Source organism: Monomorium pharaonis, chromosome 8, assembly GCF_013373865.1.
Source record: "Monomorium pharaonis isolate MP-MQ-018 chromosome 8, ASM1337386v2, whole genome shotgun sequence".
NCBI classification, from domain to species: Eukaryota; Metazoa; Arthropoda; class Insecta; order Hymenoptera; family Formicidae; genus Monomorium; species Monomorium pharaonis.
The window spans coordinates 13,466,519-13,489,537 of NC_050474.1; the positions used below are offsets into that span (position 1 = coordinate 13,466,519).

General features: G+C 37.3%; 5 protein-coding genes across 5 annotated transcripts; 4 read left to right on the plus strand and 1 right to left on the minus strand.

Annotated features, from left to right (window-relative positions):
* Positions 1-2,736: 2,736 nt before the first annotated feature.
* LOC118644090 lies at positions 2,737-4,896 on the plus strand. Its single transcript, XM_036290873.1, has 2 exons — positions 2,737-2,857; positions 2,916-4,896. The coding sequence occupies exons 1-2, from the start codon at positions 2,737-2,739 to the stop codon at positions 3,905-3,907; spliced, it is 1,113 nt and encodes a 370-aa protein (XP_036146766.1). The 3' UTR covers positions 3,908-4,896.
* Positions 3,988-4,892, plus strand: LOC105831826. Its single transcript, XM_036291437.1, has one exon. It carries the CDS (start codon positions 3,988-3,990, stop codon positions 4,882-4,884), a length of 897 nt encoding a protein of 298 aa, XP_036147330.1. The 3' UTR covers positions 4,885-4,892.
* Positions 4,897-4,955: 59 nt separating the features above from the next.
* LOC118646925 lies at positions 4,956-6,251 on the plus strand. The gene has a single exon (XM_036290874.1). The coding sequence runs from the start codon at positions 4,956-4,958 to the stop codon at positions 6,249-6,251; it is 1,296 nt and encodes a 431-aa protein (XP_036146767.1).
* Positions 6,252-7,471: 1,220 nt separating this feature from the next.
* Positions 7,472-7,897, minus strand: LOC118646926. Its single transcript, XM_036290875.1, has one exon. It carries the CDS (start codon positions 7,895-7,897, stop codon positions 7,472-7,474), a length of 426 nt encoding a protein of 141 aa, XP_036146768.1.
* Positions 7,898-12,612: 4,715 nt separating this feature from the next.
* Positions 12,613-13,805, plus strand: LOC118646927. The gene is made up of 2 exons (XM_036290876.1): positions 12,613-13,147; positions 13,285-13,805. The coding sequence occupies exons 1-2, from the start codon at positions 12,613-12,615 to the stop codon at positions 13,803-13,805; spliced, it is 1,056 nt and encodes a 351-aa protein (XP_036146769.1).
* Positions 13,806-23,019: the final 9,214 nt, after the last annotated feature.

The following is a 23,019-nucleotide window of genomic DNA, read 5'->3' on the forward strand; positions in this document are numbered from 1 at the left end:
GCTAGTTTTACATCCGATTAAGCTACTCTGAAATGTTTTTTCTCTTTGACTTTCTGTAAATAATGTTTTTATTAGATATATAAAAGCGACTTACATTACCACAATGAGTGATATTAGAATTATACAATAACATCTTTTTTTTAGGTCGCTTGTTTGTAGAGAATAATATTGATAGACTTCTTGGTCTTTTTTGGTGCAAATTGCATTCATTTGCATTTGATGAATTTATAGTTTTTGTATCGGAATTAAAATTATCTTGAGTATCTAATTCCAATAATGGGATATTATCGTTTTCTTGCACTTTTTCTTTATTTATACATGTTGTGACATAGCTTGCACTTTATTAATATTATAAAACCATTATCCTCTATTAATAACACACTATTAACGATGACAGACGTTCACGACAGACGAAATAAGCGCATCAAGATAGTCAATCAGCATATCATTGAAAGAAAGTTTCGATACATTTGAGATCGAGGTTTTGCACTTTTTCATCAGAGCGTTATCAGCCAGAAATTGCGTTACATACCTGATATGGCTCTTATCAGGATTCTCTATTAGAACCTGACTTCATATTAGGGATAACCTGCTAAGGGCCTTATTACATCCTGATCAAGCATCTTATCAAAACCTAATTTTGTATTTTATTACAGAATATTAACAAGAACTTTATATGCACATATTATTTATTAAGAAAAAACACTTAAGAAGGAATAACATATATGGAATGTACAGGGTGTCTGGTATTTTTTTATGGAATGTTCGTGAGCAGGTAGAGCGCATGAAACTGAACAGAAAAGTCCTTACCGTTTTTCTCTTTTCGCAATAGTTAACAAGTTAGTAACTTGTAAAATTTTCTGTATTAGCCCGGCCTACCGGCAAATGCAAGCGCGCTGAGCGCCCGGCCGCGGCGGCTGCCCCTCCCCAGCGCTTGAACCCTGAGATTGCTAGGCGCGCGGGGGGAATTGTTACAACAAGCGACAATGGCTACGCACAAGCGACGCATAACGCTAAATTCTCCCTTCGAGTTATGATAGTTTCTTATCTTTTTTAATGAAAATAAAATTTTTTAACGACAAAAAGTATGTGTGTACGTGTACATACATGTGTACAAAAAATATCAGTTCTAATGCTTAAAGAAGTGATTATTAAATTTGAGGTAAATTTACAGGGAAAAAATTTTATAGTAAAATTATGTATGATTTATTATTTATGGTAGTAACCACGAACTGTAAGAAGAAATTTCAGAGAATTATATCATATAAGTAGTGTTTATTTGGACACAAGAATTTTGTACACCGTAAAGTTGTACACCGCAAAGATGTACACCGTAAAGTTGTACACCGCAAAGATGTACACCGTAAAGTTGTATACCGTACATTTCTATACCGTGTAATTTAAGACACTCCTACCGACGGAGTGGGTGCGGGAGGCGGGCCGAAAGCCCCCTTGCAACCCCCCCCGCGCGCGCGCGCGCGCGCGTGTATGTGTGTGTGTGTGTGGCCATGGTTACGGTGTAGAAATGTACATTGGATAACTTTACAGTGTACAACTTTGCGGTGTACAACTTTACGATGTACAACTTTGCGGTGTACAACTTAACATTAGTAAATTGTAGTTTCACAGCATCTACGTACAATTTTATTATTAAACAAAATTAGAAAAAAGTATAATAAGCATTACTTAATTACATTTAAAACAGTAACATTGCGCTCATGCTTAATGCCATTCTTTTCTATTTGAACAATTTTTGCTACAATAATATCTTGTTTCTTTGAGATAGCATTTATTGCAATTAACATTTTCTTTTGCATATCTATAATAATAATTATAAATTAAGTTTTATATTGCTAAAAGTAGCTTACTTTATATGCATAAATATATATAAAATTTAATAAGTAATTTTTATTTCTACTTTACTTTGTATATAAAATCATATTACAATATGAGTAGTATAGAGAGGAGAGTTCTGAGCCATGGGGCTCCGAGCGGGTTGCGGGGCGCGGGGAGTATTTGTAGGCGTTGCGGGGGTATGACGTCACGCGGGGAGGGGTAGGATCAGAATGATATCATCCAGACCTTTTAAAAAATTCCGGTTTTATGGGGAAAAACTATTCTTATGAGATAACAATAGATTATATTTGTTATTTTTTTAAAATCCATAAATTATGGGTAGAAGGCTGATATCTGTAACCTTTTTTCTCTCTCGTGCGCTCTCACTCTATTAATTGCGATAGTATCCGGTATGCATCAAGCATGTGTGTGTGTGACATATATATGTATGTTTTACCATCTTACATATTTTATTAAGATGTTTATTATTACTATTATTAATGTTTATAAATATAAACAGTTTCTTCGCGCCGATATTTCGGCTGCGCTTAGGTAAGAAAAGGTATAGCGTTGAATTACAACTTTTAGAAACGTCTACCTAAGGTGCATAGTACAAAAATGTGTACAGCACTGTTATCAGTTTTTTTCATCAGACCTGGCTCGAACGTAAACTGCTTTTACGTATTATCTTTGACCGAGGTATACTGAAATTCATGTAAAAACCATATCCTCACGTTCAGGTCAAAAGATATAAACGAAATATAACTGCTTAGAAAGTGCATAGGGCTACAGTCGGTGTGAGACCTTTGAATCGAAGTATAGCAAAGAATCGAAATAATTCTCTGAATAACGTGGAAGTAATTGATTGCTAAAAAGTGTTAAAAAGGTGTTGAAAAAAACATGGAACAATTTGATCAAGAGGAACGTGAGCTCCTGGAGCAAGCTGGCAGAGTCGCTACTCTAGTTGAATATTTTGCATGGTTGCAACAATGTGATGAATTTATACAGCGGCTTGAGGAACGTAGTCGCGTCAAGCGTCCTCGAGTCACCGTCGGACAGAGACAATCGTTGGTGACGAGGATCGCGCGACTCGAAGGTGAAAAGACGAAGACATTTCGAGCACGTCGGCGGTAATTACGCGAGTGATAACGAGGAAAGACTCGTATGGCGCGAGATAGATACCGCGTTTGAAAACCGCGTTCTAACTGGTGCGATAATTAACACAAATTACATCGAACCGCGACAGTTTCTCGAAGACGCAGGTGGTATAGTGATCGAGCGAGTGCGGAACGTTTTAGAAACACATGACAGTATAAAAGTGAATACCGCGTTTAACGGTAAATTCGTAACGGGTGAAAAGCGCGCTAGCAAAAGCATTACCACGAAAAATTGTGAATTATTCCGAACATTGGACTTGAACGAGTGGTACGAGCGACACGTCATCGAGCCTACGTTAACGTCGCTCGAAGAGTTTCAGGAACGCGATAGCGGGTGGGCGCTTTCACGTATATTGAATTTGACTATTAATATAAATAAGTACAATCCTTTACACGCAAGGTGTTATGTGACATTGCCGCAAGAAATAATTTTGAAAAAAGCGGTAGTGAATGTAAAATCGATGGACAATGCGTGTTTTGCGTGGTCGGTGGTCGCCGCTTTGCACCCTGCTAAAGAATATTCGTATCGGGAGTCATCGTATCCGCATTATACAACGGTTTTAAAGTTCGATGACATCAAGTTTCCCGTTACATTAAAGGATATTAAGAAATTTGAGAGACTCAACGATGTGTCGGTCAATGTTTACGGGATGAGAATTATCGCCTCCGTCGCACAGGTGGAGATTTATACACTACGACTCACGGACAACAAGAGGGAGAAGCATGTTAATCTTTTATACGTGGAAGATTCGCGCGAAGACAGCGTGGAACACTTTACATGCATCAAGAATCTATCTCGCCTAGTGAGCTCGCAAGTGAGCAAGCATAATGGAAAAAAATACATTTGTGATCGGTATGTATATTATATAAAAAATAAATACTCTCGTGTTTCTATCATTAAAAAAAAAAATTAAAATTTCTATATCTTTACAGGTGCTTGCACTATTTTTCATCTTGTGAGAGGCTGCAATCACACACTGTAGACTGTCAAAAGATGAATGATTGTACCATCATATTGCCGGCGGAAAAGGACAAGTGGCTAACTTTCCGCAACGTAAACTACAAGGAGCGAGTACTCTTCATCGTCTACGCTGACCTGGAATGCGTACTGCGGAAGACACAACCTGATACGGAGCCGATGACATATGCCTATCAACAACATGAGGTATTCAGCATTGGATACTACGTGCGATGCTCGTATGACGACGCGTTATCCGTATACCGGTTTTGTCGCGATAAAGATTGTGTCACATGGTTCGCCAAACAACTCGAAGAATTGGCGCATCGAGTTAAATGTATTTTATCCGCTAATGTTCCCATGGAAACGTTATCAAAAGAGCAATTGGAGGCATACCGTAGCGCGACACAGTGTCATATCTGTGAAAAACCGTTTGCGCCGGATGATACACGGGTGCGTGATTATTGCCATCTGACCGGTCGTTACCGCGGTCCCGCGCATTCTTCATGCAACTTAAATTATCAAAATGTATCGTACATACCGGTAGTCTTCTATAATTTATCCGGGTACGATTCGCATTTTATTATTAAGGAAATAGCGACAATATTTAAAGGAAAAATTGACTTGTTACCCGTCACAAAAGAAAAGTACATTTCATTCACAAAGCATGTTATAAGTACCGCGGATAAATTAGACCCGCAAAATCATATAAAGCTACGGTTTATAGACTCCTACAAATTTTTAAATACTAGTCTCGAAAAATTGGTATCATTTCTAGATAAAGAAAAATTAAAAATTGTACGTTCAAAATTTTCACACTTGTCCGATGAGGATTTCGATTTACTGACACGAAAGGGTATATTTCCGTGGATTGCGTGGATAAGCTGCAGGACACATGTTTACCGCCGCGCGAATCATTTTTCAGTTCCCTGACCGATAACACAGTATCTGAAAGTGATTACGCGCACGCCGTTAATGTCTGACATCGATTCTCCATCCAAACTATGGGCGAATACAGCGATTTGTATTTAAAAACAGATGTTCTATTATTAGCCGACGTTTTTGAAAATTTCCGCGATAAATGTATTGAAAGTTACGGTCTCGATCCAGCGCATTATTACACTCTCCCCGGATACACGTGGGATGCGATGTTAAAATATACTAATATCACTTTTGAATTGCTTATTGACATAGACATGGTAATGTTTATCGAGCGCGGTATACGCGGTGGCTTAAGTCAATGTTCCGGCAGATACGCGCAGGCTAATAACAGGTACATGCAAACGTATGATCCATTGAAACCATCGTCATACCTTATGTATTTTGACGTTAATAACTTGTACGGCTGGGCAATGTGTCAACCGTTACCATACACCGAATTTCAATGGATCGAGGACGTTTCGAATTTCAACGTAAACGCAATCGCTTCGGATTCACCCACAGAATATATTCTTGAGGTCGATCTCGAGTATCCTCGAGACCTTCACGATGCACACACCGACCTACCCTTCTGCCCGACGCGCGATAAACCACCCGGCAAGCGTGAACATAAACTTTTAGCAACTTTATATGAAAAGAAACGTTACGTCATCCACTACCGAAACCTGCAGCAGTGCACGCGTCACGGTCTTCGTATCGCAGAGATACACCGCGTGTTAAAATTCGCACAATCTCCATGGCTCTGCAAATACATAGAGTTAAACACGCAATTCCGAATCCGTGCAAAAAATGATTTTGAAAAAAACTTGTATAAATTGATGAATAATGCAGTATTCGGAAAAATGGAGAATGTGCGTAATCACGTAGACGTTAAATCATTGACGAAATGGAAGGGTCAGTATGGTGCGGAGGCAATGATTGCGAAACCCAATTTTCACAGTCGAAGTATTTTTGCCGAAAATTTAATTGCTATCGAACTCAAAAAACTTCAGGTGAAATTCTACAAACCGATCTACGTAGGCATGTGTATCTTAGATATTTCTAAAACGTGTCTATATGAATTTCACCACGAATACATGCTACCGCTGTACAAAAACAAATGTAAAGTTATGTACACCGACACCGACAGTCTCATATACCACGTCGAGTGTGAGGATATTTACGAGACAATGAAACGCGATATCGCTAAGTTTGACACGAGCGATTATCCCGTCGACAACGCGTACGGTATGCCTCTCGCGAATAAGAAAGTGCCTGGTTTAATGAAAGACGAGAACAATGGCGCAATAATGACCGAGTTCGTTGGACTTAAGGCAAAGATATATGTACGCATTGAAGGTGGATGGAAGGAACGATACTAAAAAGGCGAAAGGTGTAAAATGTAGCGTCGTGGCGCGTACTATTACATTTGATGATTACACACGCTGTTTAAGAGATGAGATCGAGATGACGCGTCGCCAGTCATGCATAAGATCTGTGCTACACGATGTATATACAATATCCGAAACGAAAATTGCTCTAAGTCCGTACGATGACAAACGATATCTTCTACCTGATTCGGTCGAGACATTGCCGTGGGGACATTATCGGATACCTTTGTAATATTATATGTATCTTGTAGTTTACATTCAATGTATTTTATATTCTACATATATTTACTAATTTTACATTTTACGTTTCATATATTTTATAATTTATATTTTACATATTTTACATTTTACACTTATTTTATAATTTTACATTTAGCGCTTCATATAATTTACCTTTTACATTTATTTTACATTTTATATTTTACGTTTTATATAGTTTTGCAAATTTTTTATATTTTGTAATTTTTTATTTCATAATTTGCATTTTTATGCGTATTTTATATGTCTAAAACTCGTAAGAATTAAGATTTTTTACATGTATTAAGGATGTATGATTGAAGGATAATAAACAAGCTTTATGTGTGTTTGTGTATGCCATAAAATGTATTTTATTTTCATATGGTTACATTATACTTTTATATAGTTGCATTGTACTTTTATATGTTTATAATAAAAAACTTTTTGTACGAATCAAATTACATTTTTCTTGTCAATCCATAAATTGTGCGATCCATCGAATCCCAACCACTTTACATAGACCTTGTCTCCCTTCCTGCGCAATATTTTCTCCACGAGATATACGTCAGAGGGAGTCGCGCGATGCAACTCATACTCGTAGAACGCTCCTGCTATAGATTTTCCTCGATAGTCCTCGAGTAGAGTAAGTCACGGGATTGGTATGCTGTACTTTAAGAATTTTAAACACCTCGGTTGTCCAATTTGGCGTGTAACCCTTTTCAAAGACCGTTTTGTACTTGCTCACGCGTACCGAGTCGCCCACTTTAAATTTCGCCGGACCCGCAATTTTTATAGTGTTGTACACCGTAGTCAATAGTCTTTCTGCCACAGCGGGGGTTACATCGACGGGTCGCATACCGATCGTTCGGTGTCTCCGAGTGTTGTAATTCGACACGAGGCGCGGTAACAAGTCAATCCACTTGTAATTACCGTTGAGCGTAAACATTTTCCACATGTCGTTTTTTAGCGTGCGGTTAAAGTTCGACGACCGACGCCTTCATTACCGAGTACGTGGAATAATGATTAATGTTGTGTTTCTTCAATACTTTCTGCACATTGGCGTTGTAAAACTCCTTCCCCATATCGGTCTGTAAATTTTTCGGGCGTCTTCCGCTCTCTCGAATTATTTCAGAGATAGCGTCAGCGGTCTCGCTTCCGCTCTTGCTCTTGAGAGGTACGCCCCACGCGCGTTTGCTTAACACATCGATGACAATGAGAATATAGTGGTAGCCTCTGTTGAAACGTGAATATGGAATCATCTCGACGATATCAGCCTGCCATAGATCATCGTATCCACAAACTATGACGCGTCTTCGTGGAAAATTTCTTCTCGCCGGAGCGTGCAGTTCCTCGACGAACTGCTGCCTCTCGGAACTAACATTGGATTTTGACGGTCTCATGTTTCGCACACAACTATCGATCGCGTAATAACATGCGATGAACTTATACTACGATTTATATTTTGTTTTAAACGATATTTTTTATTTTTTTCTATCATCCTTCAATAGCCGTTCTTTGTCTTCCGGCACCGATCGATTAGATATGTGTTCGTAACCATTTTTGACCCGATCCATGGCTGTTCGATAACTATTCGATAATTTTTCCTGAGTCGTTCGATAGCGATCCTGTACCATATGATAGCCGTCAGACAATCGTTCCTGAGTCGTCCGTTGTTGATTCAGGAACTGTTCGTAGTTGTTTGTTAAACGTTCGTAACCGTCCTTTCGTCGTTTGTTGCTCATTGTTGCTGTTTCCGACGTTGATACGATGCGAGTGTCGTCGATCGACTAATTCGTTTTGGTGATGTGAGAGTTAATTTATAATAAGACCAGCCTCGCGAAGTTCCTCGATGATGGATGACATCTCGTTGCCATGTGCATTGTTACCGGCTCGATGCGCGGCTTCGAGCAATCGCAGGCGATCCACCAACTCGTTGGGATCGTCCCAGTGCACGTAATCGATCGCGTTATCATTTAGCGTCATAACGTGAGGTAATCCTTTTCCAATCTTAAATTCATCTTTTAATAATGGTGCAATCACATATTTATACTTATATCCCTTGTTGCTTAATAATCGACCGTGTGAAACGTGATTTCGTTTATGCGCGTTTGTAACCAACAATATGTTTTTATACTTTCGTTTATCGTTTTCCGTATAGAGAGAATCATCGGGATATCTCTTAAAGATCAGCTCGTAAAGACCCGGTGTGCCAACGTATCGCATGCCGTCGACAATTATGTTATCTTCGCTGTCCACGTCAAACTTTTTACTACCAAGCATCATTCCATCCTTGCCCAGATAAACACCGTAAACGATATTTATAATTTTCTCTTTTTCACCATAACCGCTAAGGAAATCTCCGATGTACTCTTGACTTAATGGACCAAAGTGCTGTAACAACGCTTTTGCACCCTCAGGTGTTTGCAAACGATTTTGAACGATTGCTGCAAACGAATCGTCTGCAGTTTCGAAAACATCTTCGTTCTCGAGCGACTTGGGTATCTTCGGTTGTTCAACTACCGTACGCGGCGTGGATGCTATCGCTGGCGAATCAACCGTACGCGGCGTAGATGTCATCGCTGGTGAATCCAACGCTGGCGAATCCATTGCATCCTTTAACGTATGCTGTTGCATCGATGGTAAATCTATCGCGTCGTTAAACGTATGTCGCATCGATTTGTATGATTCACTTAACGAAGGATCTACCGAAGTGTTTTTTCGTTTTCTCTTTATCTTACTCTGTATCGCATTCTTCTGAGCAAACGATGTCTCGACGTCTACGTCATTGTCCCGCGGCTCGTCTTTTATCGCGCGCACGCCGAAATTGTCAATAATCTTTTGCAGCGGTTCGATCAATGGTTCAAAATGTCTTTTGGTCGCGATTATTCTCCTCGATCTTACCGGTTTTCAAAGCGCGATATTTTTTTTGGATCGATTCACTCGTTTTTTCAGTCTCTCTAGCGATTTTCTCACGCTCATGCATATCTTTGTTCTCAGCCATGTCGACATTCGTCCAACGTTAACGTATCGATAACGACTAACCGCTCCGTGGCACCGCAAACTCGTTAAATCCTCTTCTGTATCGTCCGATAGTAAACGCACTGTCCTTGTCTATTACTAGAAATCCATAATCACGCTGCCAACAATCGTGACATAATTCACTGAAATCATCGTATGACATATCGGTGTTCACATGATCGTTGTACACATGCTTCAGATTGGTACCATCCTGCTTAAACAAAATCAGCAGGTTCGCGTTGTCGCGTATAAGATGTTTTGGTATTCTCGCGTACGATTGACAGAGATAAAAGCAGTCAACGTTCGAGTGTTGACCCATTGAAAAGTATTCTCTTATGGTATCTTGCTTGTCACATGCAACGTCGTCGAAGACAAAGATTGAGTTCGGACGCGCCTCGCTTGGTGAAATTACGTCACTGTTATTGGAGAATGTAAAGTAACCGATTTCGTCGATCGACGTCAACAAATTCTCCAAATATTGATATTTCGGTTGTTGCAACGATTTCGAGTACACGTACACGTTCTCGAAACGTACGCCGTGCGGACTTTCCAACAAGCTTATGAGTACGTTGGTTTTACCGCAATTCGAGGGGCCGCAAATGATGGCGCGTATAGTATTCGGCAACATCGTGCCATGTTTACACCTCTCCCTATCATCTTTTATTAGCCGTAACTTGTCATCGTAATTTGTAACGCAAATCGTCAACGGTTGTCGCACGAATCTCATGTTCTTAGAATATGGTTACAGAGAATGATCGTACACCCTATTTATAGGTGTGCGAAGCCGCGCATCACTCAGTATCTAACATGTATCTCATACTATCACATCCCTCCAATATTCTCGACCTAAGCGCCAAGCAGTTACAATTCGTGTCAAAGATTGTTCTGTTACGCGAGTACGGCAACTATATCGATCACGTGTGGGATAAGCTTCCGGAACATTTAAAAGCGGATCAAGAGGTTTGAAGCTATCGTCGCTGTAACGAGCATTACAATCAACCGTGGCAGCAAACGCACATCGACGGCCCAGCACCGTTGATCAAGAATTGTAGCGAATGTTAGCTTTCGCGACGAACAAATCGGTAAAAAGCGGTTGCGGTCATCTGTTGAATCGCGCTATAAACGCGCTTCCTTTCGAGTTACATATCCCAGGCTATCAGTTTTGTGGGCCGAGAACGCACTTGGAAAAGCGATTAGCTAGAGGCGATCGAGGTATAAATCCGTTGGACGCGGCGTGCCGCGAACACGACATTGCATATTCTCAGAGTAACGAGCTTGCTGCCAGACACGCAGCGGACGAGATACTCGCCAACAAAGCGAAAACGCGTAATCGCGAAAGATTCGGCTCTCGGAGAAAGAGCTGCCGCTGCTGCCGTCTGGGCAGCCATGAAAGCTAAGACAAAGATCGGTATGGGTGTGAAGAAGAAGAAGACGACGACGAAGAAAAAAAAACGTATACTTCCAGCAGCAAAACGAGGTGGTGCATTACCGATTTTACCAATACTAGGCGCACTCGGATCATTGATAGGCGGAGCGGCCAGCGTGGCAAAGGCGGTGAACGACAAGAAAGCCTCGCGACGTCAGCTTGAGGAGCTGCAGCGTCACGATCACGCGATGGAAGGTCGCGGAGTGTATCTCGCCCCGTACCAAGGTGGGCGAGGATTGTACTTTGCCCCGTACAAGTATGGAAAAGGTGTGAAACCAAAAAAAAAACATCAATGAAACGTTAAAAATACCCACGGGTGTGACGACGAACGTACAATTATTGCAACTGGCTATTCGTATGCGTATTCCATATTTCAGAGGAGTGTTCATGCGTAACGCGTTACCAACGAGCGGTGTGCGTCTAAATGAGAGCGGTCGTAAACCTAGGCGATGTAACGAGTCCTGGTACTCATTGGGTAGTGTACGCAAAGAGGAAAAATTGCGTTGTGTATTTCGACAGTTTCGGCAATCTTAGACCGCCTAGAGAACTGGTGCGATACTTTGGGAACAATATAACAACGACCGAGTATAACCAAACGTCTTACCAAACCTATGATCAGAGTATCTGTGGACAACTTTGCCTGCTATTTTTATACTCGATTTAAAGACTGACATTGCGCTGTTTAAACTCAGTATTCGTTCAAACATGTCGCTGACGCTTACGCTGAGCGGTAAAAGCAGCATCCTCGCGGCTAGATACTCTCCGGCCATAGATTTGAGTGACGACTACTACGAGCTAGGTCTAGCGATCTTTGAAACATATAACACGATACCGAACGTGAATGCTTCAAACAATAAATTTCACTTTGGCAAAGACAACGTGGAGATTACGATTCCCGAGGGATCGTACGAGCTGCATGCCATAAACGAATTTTTGAAACGTGAAATTTTGCAAATACGTCCGCACGGTGACATCGCGATTAAAGGCAATAATGGTGGAGATGAAGACAGAGAATACCCGATAACAATTCGTGCGAACTATAATACGATGAGATGTGAGATCAAATGTGCCTATAAAATAAACTTTGGTAAATCCAACAACATCGGCTCGCTGTTGGGATTCACGTCGAAGCGTATATTGGAACCGCGAATATGGCACGCGAATATCGGACGTGTCAATCAATATAATGAACGTAAACATTATTCGCGTAGAGTGCAACGTGACCGCGGGTGCGTACAGCAACGACAAAAGCGTGCACACGATACACGAGTTTTCATCGAATGTGCCGCCTGGATATAAGATCTCGGAAAGACCGTCGCAGATCATTTACCTGCCGATCATTGTGCGAAGCGTTACGGATCTGACGATACGTGTTGTCGATCAGAACGGACGATTGGTTGATTTTCGAGGAAAAGAAATCACCGTTAGATTGCACGTGCAACGACGGCTGCAACGATAACGTGAACGTGAAATGCTCGTACTGAACGCATCGGAACGGGCGAGAAGAATAAACACAAACATCTTTACGACGAAAGCATTAACGTTACAAAAGTCATCCGATATCCCTGCTATACCTTTGGGTAATATTCAGTCATCAGACTGTTCCAAGAAAAAGAGGCTTACCGTATCAAACGTTGAATTTTTTAAATTTCTAGGATTTGTGGTGCGACAATGACTAGCATTTTAAACGTTAAGGACGAGCCCATCTTTGACGATCGCATCGTCAAGATCGAGACTCACACATATAATCCGTTCGCCAACACAACGTTCGAACACAGCGATGAGATAAGAATACCTATACAACAGCAAGATTTATACACGTTACCATCTGAAAGTTTTCTATACATTGAGGGAAAACTTACGATAAAAAAACCAGCTGAGGGATCCGATGTGACATTGGGAAATAATTGTATTGCGTTCATGTTCGATGAGATTCGATACGAGCTCGACGGTGTGGAGATTGATCGCAACAGAAACGTTGGAATAACCAGCTCCCTCAAGAACTATGTAACTATGTCATCCGACAGAAGCGTAATCGCAAGGAACGCCGGCTGGGATCCATGGAATCTCCCGAACGGATATTTTAATTTTTGTGTACCACTCAACATGCTACTGGGATTTTACGAAGATTACAGACGCGTGGTGATTAACGCTCGTCATGAGTTGATCTTGATACGCGCGCGCAACGACAACAATTGTTTAGTTGGTGAACCGGCGAGAGAGCCTGAAATTGAATTATTCAAAGTACAGTGGCCACACGTACTGCTGAACGAGATAAATAAACTGTCGATGTTGCGTGCTTTCGAAAGTGGACGATATCTGAGCATGGCTTTTCGTTCATAGGATCTGTACGAGTTTCCGCTATTGCAACGCACAACCCAACATTCGTGGGCCATAAGACTGCTACTCAACTCGAAAAGCCACGATATATCATTTTCGCTCTGCAAGCCGGTCGGAAGAACGTTATGCTTGAGGATGCGAGTCGATTCGATCATTACAAATTGACAAACGTAAAACTATATCTAAACTCGGAATGTTATCCGTATGACGATATGAATCTGGATTTTGAAAAAAATAAATGGTCGATTCTCTACGACACATACACGCGTTTCTGTAAAACCTATTACGGATATGATTATCTCGAGCCGAATCAAACTGTCACAACTTTTCGGCAAAAAGGCCCGTTCGTAATCATCGATTGCTCTCGACAAAATGAATCGGTCAAAAGCGCGACCGTGGACGTGCGCTTAAAGTTTGAATGCAAAGAGAACGTACCCGCGAGCACCACCGCGTACTGTCTTATCATACACGATCGTGTGGTTCAGTACAACCCATTGACCAACGTTGTGCGCAAAATCACCTAAGTGTACCGCCATACTTTTCTCCTGAAATCAATTTGGAGACAATATATAAATCTACAATGCATCGAAGGTCGAGCGCAGTCTTCTCGATTACCTATACAGAGACACCGTCATGTCCGTACCAACGTTTGTGGACTTGCAAGGTTTTTTCGTTAGAGGAAAATTTATTGTTAAGGAGTTTGCCGCTCTCGGAGATGGATTTGAACTCTCTTACTACATTTTTCGAAATCCTATGCCATGGCATCGACTCAACAACGCCGACAAACGTCAGGCATCGTGGTTGCTTACGCATCATCATGGATTACAATGGAATGATGGAATAATTTCATATGACATGGCTAAGAAATTGATTACAACGACGCTGACTAAGAACGAAACATCGCCCGTCGTATACGTCAAAGAACACGACAAACGAAAATGGTTGCAGAATTTACTCCTGGATGACGCGAGAGAAGACATATACGTTGAAAATATTGAGGCACACTATGAAGATATAGAATCTTTAAACGAGATGGATGTTACGCATACCTTACGTTGTACACAACATGTGACAAATTGCGCTTTACAAAATGTATTTAAAATATCTAATTGGTGGCATTGTCATAAATAAACATATACTCTTTATAAATATATCATTTTTTTCTTATTATCCCCATCCTTGCAATCTGTTTACGTTATTTTTCAGGTTTTTAACGTTCTTTTACGTTCTTTTACGTTTACATTTAACGTTTTATTACGTTCTTTACACTTTTTAGCGTTGTTTAACGTTCTTGTACGTTTGTTCACGTTCTTGTATGTTTTACATTTAACGTTTATTACGTTCTTTACGTTTTTCACATACGTTTAACGTTCACGTTTTTTCACGTACGTTTCTCGTTAGTTCACATTCTTTTACGTTTTACATGTAACGTTTATTACGTTCTTTACGTTTTTTTCACATACGTTTAACGTTCGTTCACGTTTATGTACGTACGTGAAACGAACGTAAATAAACGTGAACGTTAAACGTATGTGAAAAACGTAAAGAACGTAATAAACGTTAAATGTAAAACGTAAAAGAATGTGAAACAAATATAAATGAACGTGAACTAACGTAAAACGTACGTGAAAAAAACGTGAACGAACGTTAAACATACGTTTCACGTTCGTTCACATACGTTTAACGTTCGTTCACATTTTACACTTAACGTTTTTTAATGTTCTTGTACGTTTATTTACATTCTCTTAGCATTTTTTACTTTTGAATCGAAACATGTTATGACATGTTTGAGATTATTTCCCGAAGGGAGGATATTAAATTTCAACATTTGTCTCTCCCTCTCTTTGAATAATTTTTCCCTCTCTTTGAAAAATTTTTCCCTCTCTTAAAAAAAAAAATTTCCCCCTCTATCGTAACTGGTAAGTCAGACTATTTTTCATACGATCAGTATTGTATGAACTACTCGAACGAAATGTTCTCCGCCAAAGAAAGCAGCAGCAGTGGTATGAAACGTTGTTACGATACTATGTCGTGTGAGAAGAAATGTGACGTGTAAGTTTGATTTTTGTAAACTCTTATTTTTCAACATTTATATTATTACTTTTATTTTTCAACATTTATATTATTACTTGTAAAATATTAGTTTTATATTATTGCTTTTTCTACAGTACTTTGTCGGAGCGTCGCGCGGTTCGCATACTAAGCAGGCGATACCCGCTAACAAATACATGGTACAAATATCTTGAGATTGGCATCAATGTTGGTCCACCTACTCAGCTAGCCAGGCCTGTTAAAATCACATATCGTGAAAGCTTTACAGCAAGGATTGTTTCAATTTTGACAACAATTTTATGACAAGTAATTGTCTGTTGCTTTGTTTTCTAAAAGTTTTGAGCAAATTTACGGCAAAAGTTTTCATCACACGATACTGCAAATAACAGAGAAAGACTTGTACATAAATATTACGTATAGAAATTACAAGATTTGTTCCGACGCGATAAAATGCAAAATTTAAGCAAATAACAGAGCAAACCTTGCTACACGACATGACAATAAATTTATGACAGAAACAGGAAATCTTGTTAAGCACAGAATAACGGCAAATTAGTAGCAAGAACAAAATAAAACTTGCCGAGCATACTTTCGCAACAAAATTGCGACAAGGGGTGTCCGTAAACAGCTTAGTTTTTGTTGGCAAGGCTTGTCGCAAATAGTATGACGCACATTTTATGCAAATAACAGGGTTGCATTATCGGGTTTTAAACTTTATTTCTGACTTTACTATCTATCTCGAGATGACGCATTTCTCGTGAAAAAGATTTACCTACTGGATTAATAAAAGGGGCTCGTCGAGAACAGAGAACCAAGTATGATTACATCGTTCACATATGATATTGGACTAATCAGTCCAATATTTCATTTTTGTTGACCTTAATTTCGACAAGATTTGTCCTGTTCTTGCCACAAATTTGCTATCATATTGTGCATAGCAAGGTTTGTCTTGTTTTTGCTACAAATTTGCTATCATGGTATGTTCAGCAAGGTTTGCTCTATTCTTGCCACAAATTTGCTATCATATTGTGTACAGCAAGGTTTACCTTGTTCTTGCTGCAAATTTGTTGTTATGCTTTACTAGCAAATTTTACCCTGTTATTTGCATAAAATATGCGTCATACTATTTACAACAAGCCTTGCCAGCAAAAGCTAAGCTTAATGCGGACACACCTTGTCATAATTTTGTTGCAAAGGTTTGCTCGAGTTTGCGGCAAACTTCGCGCAAAGTTTGCGTCATTTTGCTAGCTGGGATAGGATATCCATTATTGGAATTAAAACGGATGTTCTATTCAGAACGTTCTATGCTCAATATCTGATTTATGTCCGCACTTGGATCTTACTTTTATATAATTTATCTTTATTATTTTTATTATGTAATCTAAAAAAAATATTGTAAATTATATATATATATATTATTTACAATATTTCTAATTAACATTAATTTATAAATAATAATAAATTATATTATTTTTAATTTTTAAAAGTTTATTTTAATTGTTCTACTTTTAGATAGAATATGAAATATGTAATATGAAATAATATGTATTATTTTTTTATTTATTATTAACATTATTAATTATTGGTATTTTTTTAAATGTTTGTTATAATATATTATTGTTTCTTTTTCATTTTTGTTTCTTTTTCTTTTTTCTTTTTTTTCGGTTTTTTTTTCGTTTCTTTTTCCGACCAAAAGAAAGATACAGCAATTGGTCTGAGTCAAGCGCTGTCTCTGATCTTTACACCGAGCACTTGGTACGCGTATCAAATAGTAAATAACTAGTGAATGTGTTTAATCATTGGCTGATCAGCTTAAATTCATTACTTGATACGCGTATCAAGTGCTCGGTGTAAATTAGGGCTCTGTCTAACCAGTAGCGTAATAGGTGCTAGACAGAGAAAGAAATTGACCCGGACCATGTCTCCTCTTTGTTTTTCTGCCGGACACTTTTCAAGAGCTTTTTGCAGGAAATGCGCAGTCCATGCTTTATGTCGATGATTTTTACAAAATTTGGATTAACCCACTATTGCAGCATCTTTAATTGAAAAAGGCCCAAAAGAATTAATCAAACCATAATAGGTCCAAAATTTGGTTTATTTCGGACTTTCTATGAATGTCCGAAATTGTGACAAACTTATATCCCATGGATGTCCATTAAAGGACTTTCTATGAACGTACAAAGTTGTGCCAAACGTATATCCTATGGACGTCCATCGAATGTCCGACGGACCTTATTTGGACTCTTAATGGATGTCCAAATGTCCAGAAGCGGATATCCATTGGACATACAATGGATGTCCTTGTGCTATCTGGGTGCTAAATAGATTGCAATTTCCATCAAATTATTAAGGTTATGGAAAAAGATAAATTTAACAATGAAATTAATAAGTAAATAAATTAATGCTATTTATTTTTAATATGTTTTACAAAATTTAATTGTGTTATGAGTGACACACTCATAACGATAAGGTGTCAGTAACACGATGACGTAAGTCGGTCAGCTGCAGTCAGCATCGAGCGCATCGCGCGAGGTTTCGCGCAATCCGCTCGACAATTAGCGCAATGCTCCTTAGACAGCACTTGCTGTCTAAGCAATAATTTGGAATACTGACCGATTTACGCCCTCACGCAATCCTCCCCTTCTTTCGATCCAACTATCGAATTATCGGATATATAAACCGGCGAAAGAAGGTGAGAATCGGGTCAATCCAAAGTAGACAAACTAAGACTACACACGACACTCTGCTTTGCGGGGTCGTGTATCGCCGAGATAACTTTTTGTAAACACAACCACGACGCTCTGCCTTGCGGGGTCGTGGACAACGAGCTAATAGACGCGACACTCTGCTTTGCGGGGTCGCGATCTACCCATTGTAACTGAATACAAGAATAAAAGTGTTCAAGACAAATAACGGTGTATGTGACGAAATACCTTCCTCGCGAGATCTCTGGCAGCGATCCCAAATCGTACTCACAACGAGGGGTACAACAATTGCTTTTATAAAAAATAATATAATTGCGTCAGTTTATAACATATATGTATATGTAAAAAATAACAAGTACCCATATCGATGAGTCAAATTGTCATAGCAGATAGAGTACAAGGTTTGTAATTTTAAGGTCCCGGGTTCAAAACCTACCAGGACAAGTAAGAATAAAATAAAATAATATAATTTAAATTTAATTAATTAATAAAAATTTGTCCTAAATTTAGTATGTACTGTTAATAAAAATAATTTAGAAGAAATAAAATTTCTATTTAAAATTTTTATTTTGTCAATCATCTATCGAGGCTCCATGAAGCTTCTACTAATGATCCACGAAACGTCCATCAGTCATCCATCGAGGCTCCGTGAAGCCTCTATTAATGATCCCCACAACGTCTAATAGACCTCTTTGACGATCTCTAATGGAGGTCTAATGGACGTCCACAATGCGGAACTGTGGATTTCTAATGGCTCTATATTGGACGTCTAATGGACGTCCACTGGAAGTTTAAACTTCCATGGCAGACGTCCATTAGACGTCTACTGGAGGTTTTATTTCTATGTGGGTCTTTAAAAAAACGTCTCTATAACATTTAAAAAACATTAATTTTAATGTTAAAATAAATGTTTTTTTTTACCAAAAAAGGGCGTTTATTCTATTATTTTTAACATTTTTGAAAACGTTTTTAAAAATGTTTTTTAAAACTTTTAAAATATTTTAAAAACATTTTTTAAACATTTTATTGCTGATTGGGATATGTCTTCGTATTGGAAAGAAAGACACACTTTGAATTAGCGCAGTTAGTGTAGTTAGACATTATTGTTTGCGAGTGTACGTTGCGCAAAGGATACAATAGCATCTCAAATATATCAGTAAGTGGTTTATGCTGACTACAAATTAAAACACGCGTGCGCGTATTGTATTTATAATACTAGGTTTATAAAAACATTAATTTCTAGAACTGCGAGAAAAGTTAAGTATTTTTAAAAAATTATAATTTATTTTATTTAAAAAATTTTATAATTTGTTTTAATCTGCTTAAAACATGTAAATGCTTTTATTTTTATTTCATAAAATTTATATATAATACGCTTTTAATTTAAATTATAAGTTACAATTTAATTTAAAAATAAAATACATTTTAGTAAAAAAATGAATTACTTAAGAATATATTAATTTTGTTTTTATTTATTGTGATTTGATGTTTTCCTTGTAATTAAGTAACTAGAGTTAGTTTAAAGTTGGTCTGTCATATATTTTCTGTTTTTAAAGTACTAAAAAGTACTAATAAAAAAATCCAAAAAAACCACGGAAAAAATGAAAAAAACGGTTTTTTTCAAAATTTTAAAACTATAGCACAAAATATTATAATAAATGTTTATAAATATTTTACAAATTTATTTTCAAAAAATATTTTTTAAAGATTATATAATTATTTTTCATAAACCATTTAGAAATGATACAAAAATTATTATCAACAATATATAGAATATATTTTTAAAATGTACTGAAAAATATTTATGGTATATGAACTTGAAATATTTTTTATATTCTTTAATAATAATGATATAAATATTTATTTTAAATATTTTCATAAATGTTTATCATAATTTTTTTATACCCTTACAAACTCAGACATAAAAATATGTACAAAATATTTATCATAAATATTTTTTCTTCTCATAAATATTTTATAAATATTTTATAAACATTTTGTGCTATCTGGGTTATGTTGTAATTATTAGTTGGCTGTAGTTCCGAAAACGAACAACGTCCGATTTAGTTCAAATTTTGGAAACAGATTTCTTTTAGCAAAAGAAAATATATGCAAAAAGGATTTTTGGCGACTCGAAAAATTTTTTTTAATATCGGTAAGTAGGAAATCCATAATTTGTAGGCAAAAATTTAAATCGTAAAGACATCATCTCGGGTAGCGAAAAATTTTTGACCGCACTTTACAGCAATTTTGATGATAACATCGCTTTAGATACTCTCCGCTATCAATGTTTTGTGAAATCTATTACAAAAAGTAAATTTAATTTAATGTCCCTACCGCCTACAAGTGATGCCGCACAATATCATTCGCTTCGAACCTATCATCAAGTTCAATTATGGTACGACAGATCAAAAAATGCAGAAGAATGGGGATGGAAACGCAGTAAAATTGGCCTTACTCTAATAACAACTACGAAAGATCTAGTTCCTCAAGTACTATTGAAATTCATCTCATGCAAATGTAAAAAAGAATGTGGACAAGCATGCGGATATAGGAAGATAGGTTTAAAGTGCTCTATTATATGTGCTTTTTGTAATGGAGTATCGTGTGAAAACGTCCTAGAAATACTCTCAGACTTTGATAATGAAGACGATGATAATGATGATGAAGAAACTCTTGAAATCAATCAATTTTTCACCAACGAAATGGGAGACGATGAAGGTAAGATTGAAAAAGAAGAAGAAGAAGAGAATTCTCAGGCTGAACTAATTGATCTCGATCAACCGGGTTTATTTAAATGATTGAAAAGATTAAAACGCTGATCTTCTATTCCTTGAGACAGTGCATTGTGGATTAAATTATAATATATTATATAATTATAATATATATATAACCTATTGGGGAAATCACATAAAAAAAACGCGCCTTTTACTTTACCTCCACGGTGATGCGGAAAAAAGTAAAAAATAAAAAATATTTAATAACTAACTTAAATTTTCAGAGAAAATTGAAATTTTCTGACAAATTGGAAAAAATACTTCACTTTATCGCATTGTATCTCGGAAACTATTGATCTGAGAAAAAAAATGTTACAACATAAAATATAGAGAATTTTATACTTTACATTTTTTATAATAACTATTTTTTACGTATCTCACACCGGAGACGAGATATTCGTGAAAAAGTGATTTTTTGCTCTATTTTTTCAATATGGCGGCGCGAGCGGCCATGTTTCAAGGTCAAAAACTCATAAAATTAATTAGTATGCTAAACTTAAAAACTATGTCAAGTATAAAGTTTCTTTGACCTTTTGCAAGATAAAGTCATTTTTATGTCTCTGTTGCCTGGACTATTACGCGTCGCTTGTGCGTAGCCATTGTCGCTTGTTGTAACAATTCCCCCCGCGCGCCTAGCAATCTCAAGGTTCAAGCGCTGGGGAAGGGCGACCGTCGCGGCCAAGCGCTCGGCGCGCTTGCATTTGCCGGTAGGCTGGGTTAATACAAAATTTTACAAGTCACTAACTTGTTAACTATTGCGAAAATGGAAAAATGGTAAGGTACTTTTCTGTTCAGTTTCATGCGCTCTATCTGCTCATAAACATCCCATAAAAAAATACCAGACACCTTGTATATCTATATTTTATATATATATATATATACATATATATATATATATATATATATATATATATATACACACATATATAATATTATAACATGTTTTTACTTTTAACTGTCTGCAAAGTTTTTCATGTGTTTTTAAAATTTTCAATACCGTTGAATATATAATTTTATATTAAAATTTTCGACCCCGTCGAATGTATAATTTTATCATGTTTTTACTTTTGACTCTGTAAATTTTTTTATGTGTTTATAAAAACAATGTTACATAAATTAAAAACGTTAAAAACAAAGTTAAATAAATTACATTTAATTTGTTACAATTAATATTAAACACATTAAATTTTGATAGTTGTCAAATTTCTATAGATGGTTATCTATTTATATAATCATCGTTGCAATTTATTTTTAAAAAGTAAAAAACAAAAAGTCAAATAGCGCGCGCGAAGCGCGCGTCTGTGGTGTCTAGTATATATATAATAGAGAACTTCGAGTTTCTTCTACTGTTAATACATTATAAGTCACTGAAAATCTGTCGTAATTAATAATGCAATTAGAGGTAGAAGAAACTGTCAGTTTTCTATGGTTATAAAAGAAAATCCTTCGTTGTGTTAACAATACATGATATTGAACATTAATTTTTAGACATAATTATCGTAGCATCGCGCCTAAGCTATCGTGAAATCGTTACATCAAGAGGCAATATTTTTCTGTGTTATTACAAAGAGTGTAACATATTACGGATAAGTATTTCGCGCATTTTAGTATGACACCCCCCCTCTTCCACCCCTTCATTCATAATACATTTATAGGATATGTACCCGAAATATTTTCTTAAGACGTCAAAATAACGGCGACTACCTAGAATAGTCATAAAAAATGACGTTAAAATGTCGTCTTTATTGTGACGTCAACAGTCTGTGACATTAGACCAATATAATTTTAACGTCATTAAGACGTCAATTAGTGACGTCAATAATAGTTAGGGAATGACCAAAATTTGACGTAAAAATAACTTGTGTTTGCTACCTGGGTAGCTATAGCCTGCTCCTGCTTCTCAAGTTTTTCTCGATGTCTCCTTTCTTTTTCAAGTTCTTTCTGTTGAGAATCTTGTCTCATTCACATGGTCCATTCGTCAAGGCTTCTTTCAACTCGACTTTTTCTATGAGATGATGCTGCTTCGTATATTTCATCTTGCTCTTAAAACATAGCCGTTTACGCAAAGTGCTAGCAATGGCAACGGTTTTAATGCATGGTTTGTCTCCCAAGACTTCTTCCATATCTTCATAAAATTTGCATGTCTTTGGCTCTCCACCTGTTGAATTCGCATTATAGTCCTTTACTTTGACATAATTCTGTCA

Bases quoted from the DNA above. Each gene is read 5' to 3' on its own strand.
- LOC118644090 (XM_036290873.1), top strand. From the start codon at position 2,737: ATGGAACAATTTGATCAAGAGGAACGTGAGCTCCTGGAGCAAGCTGGC. The intron at 2,858-2,915 runs GTAGTCGCGTCA...GTTGGTGACGAG, and splicing joins TATACAGCGGCTTGAGGAAC to GATCGCGCGACTCGAAGGTG.
- LOC105831826 (XM_036291437.1), top strand. From the start codon at position 3,988: ATGAATGATTGTACCATCATATTGCCGGCGGAAAAGGACAAGTGGCTA.
- LOC118646925 (XM_036290874.1), top strand. From the start codon at position 4,956: ATGGGCGAATACAGCGATTTGTATTTAAAAACAGATGTTCTATTATTA.
- LOC118646926 (XM_036290875.1), bottom strand. From the start codon at position 7,897: ATGAGACCGTCAAAATCCAATGTTAGTTCCGAGAGGCAGCAGTTCGTC.
- LOC118646927 (XM_036290876.1), top strand. From the start codon at position 12,613: ATGACTAGCATTTTAAACGTTAAGGACGAGCCCATCTTTGACGATCGC. The intron at 13,148-13,284 runs GTGAACCGGCGA...TTTCGTTCATAG, and splicing joins CGACAACAATTGTTTAGTTG to GATCTGTACGAGTTTCCGCT.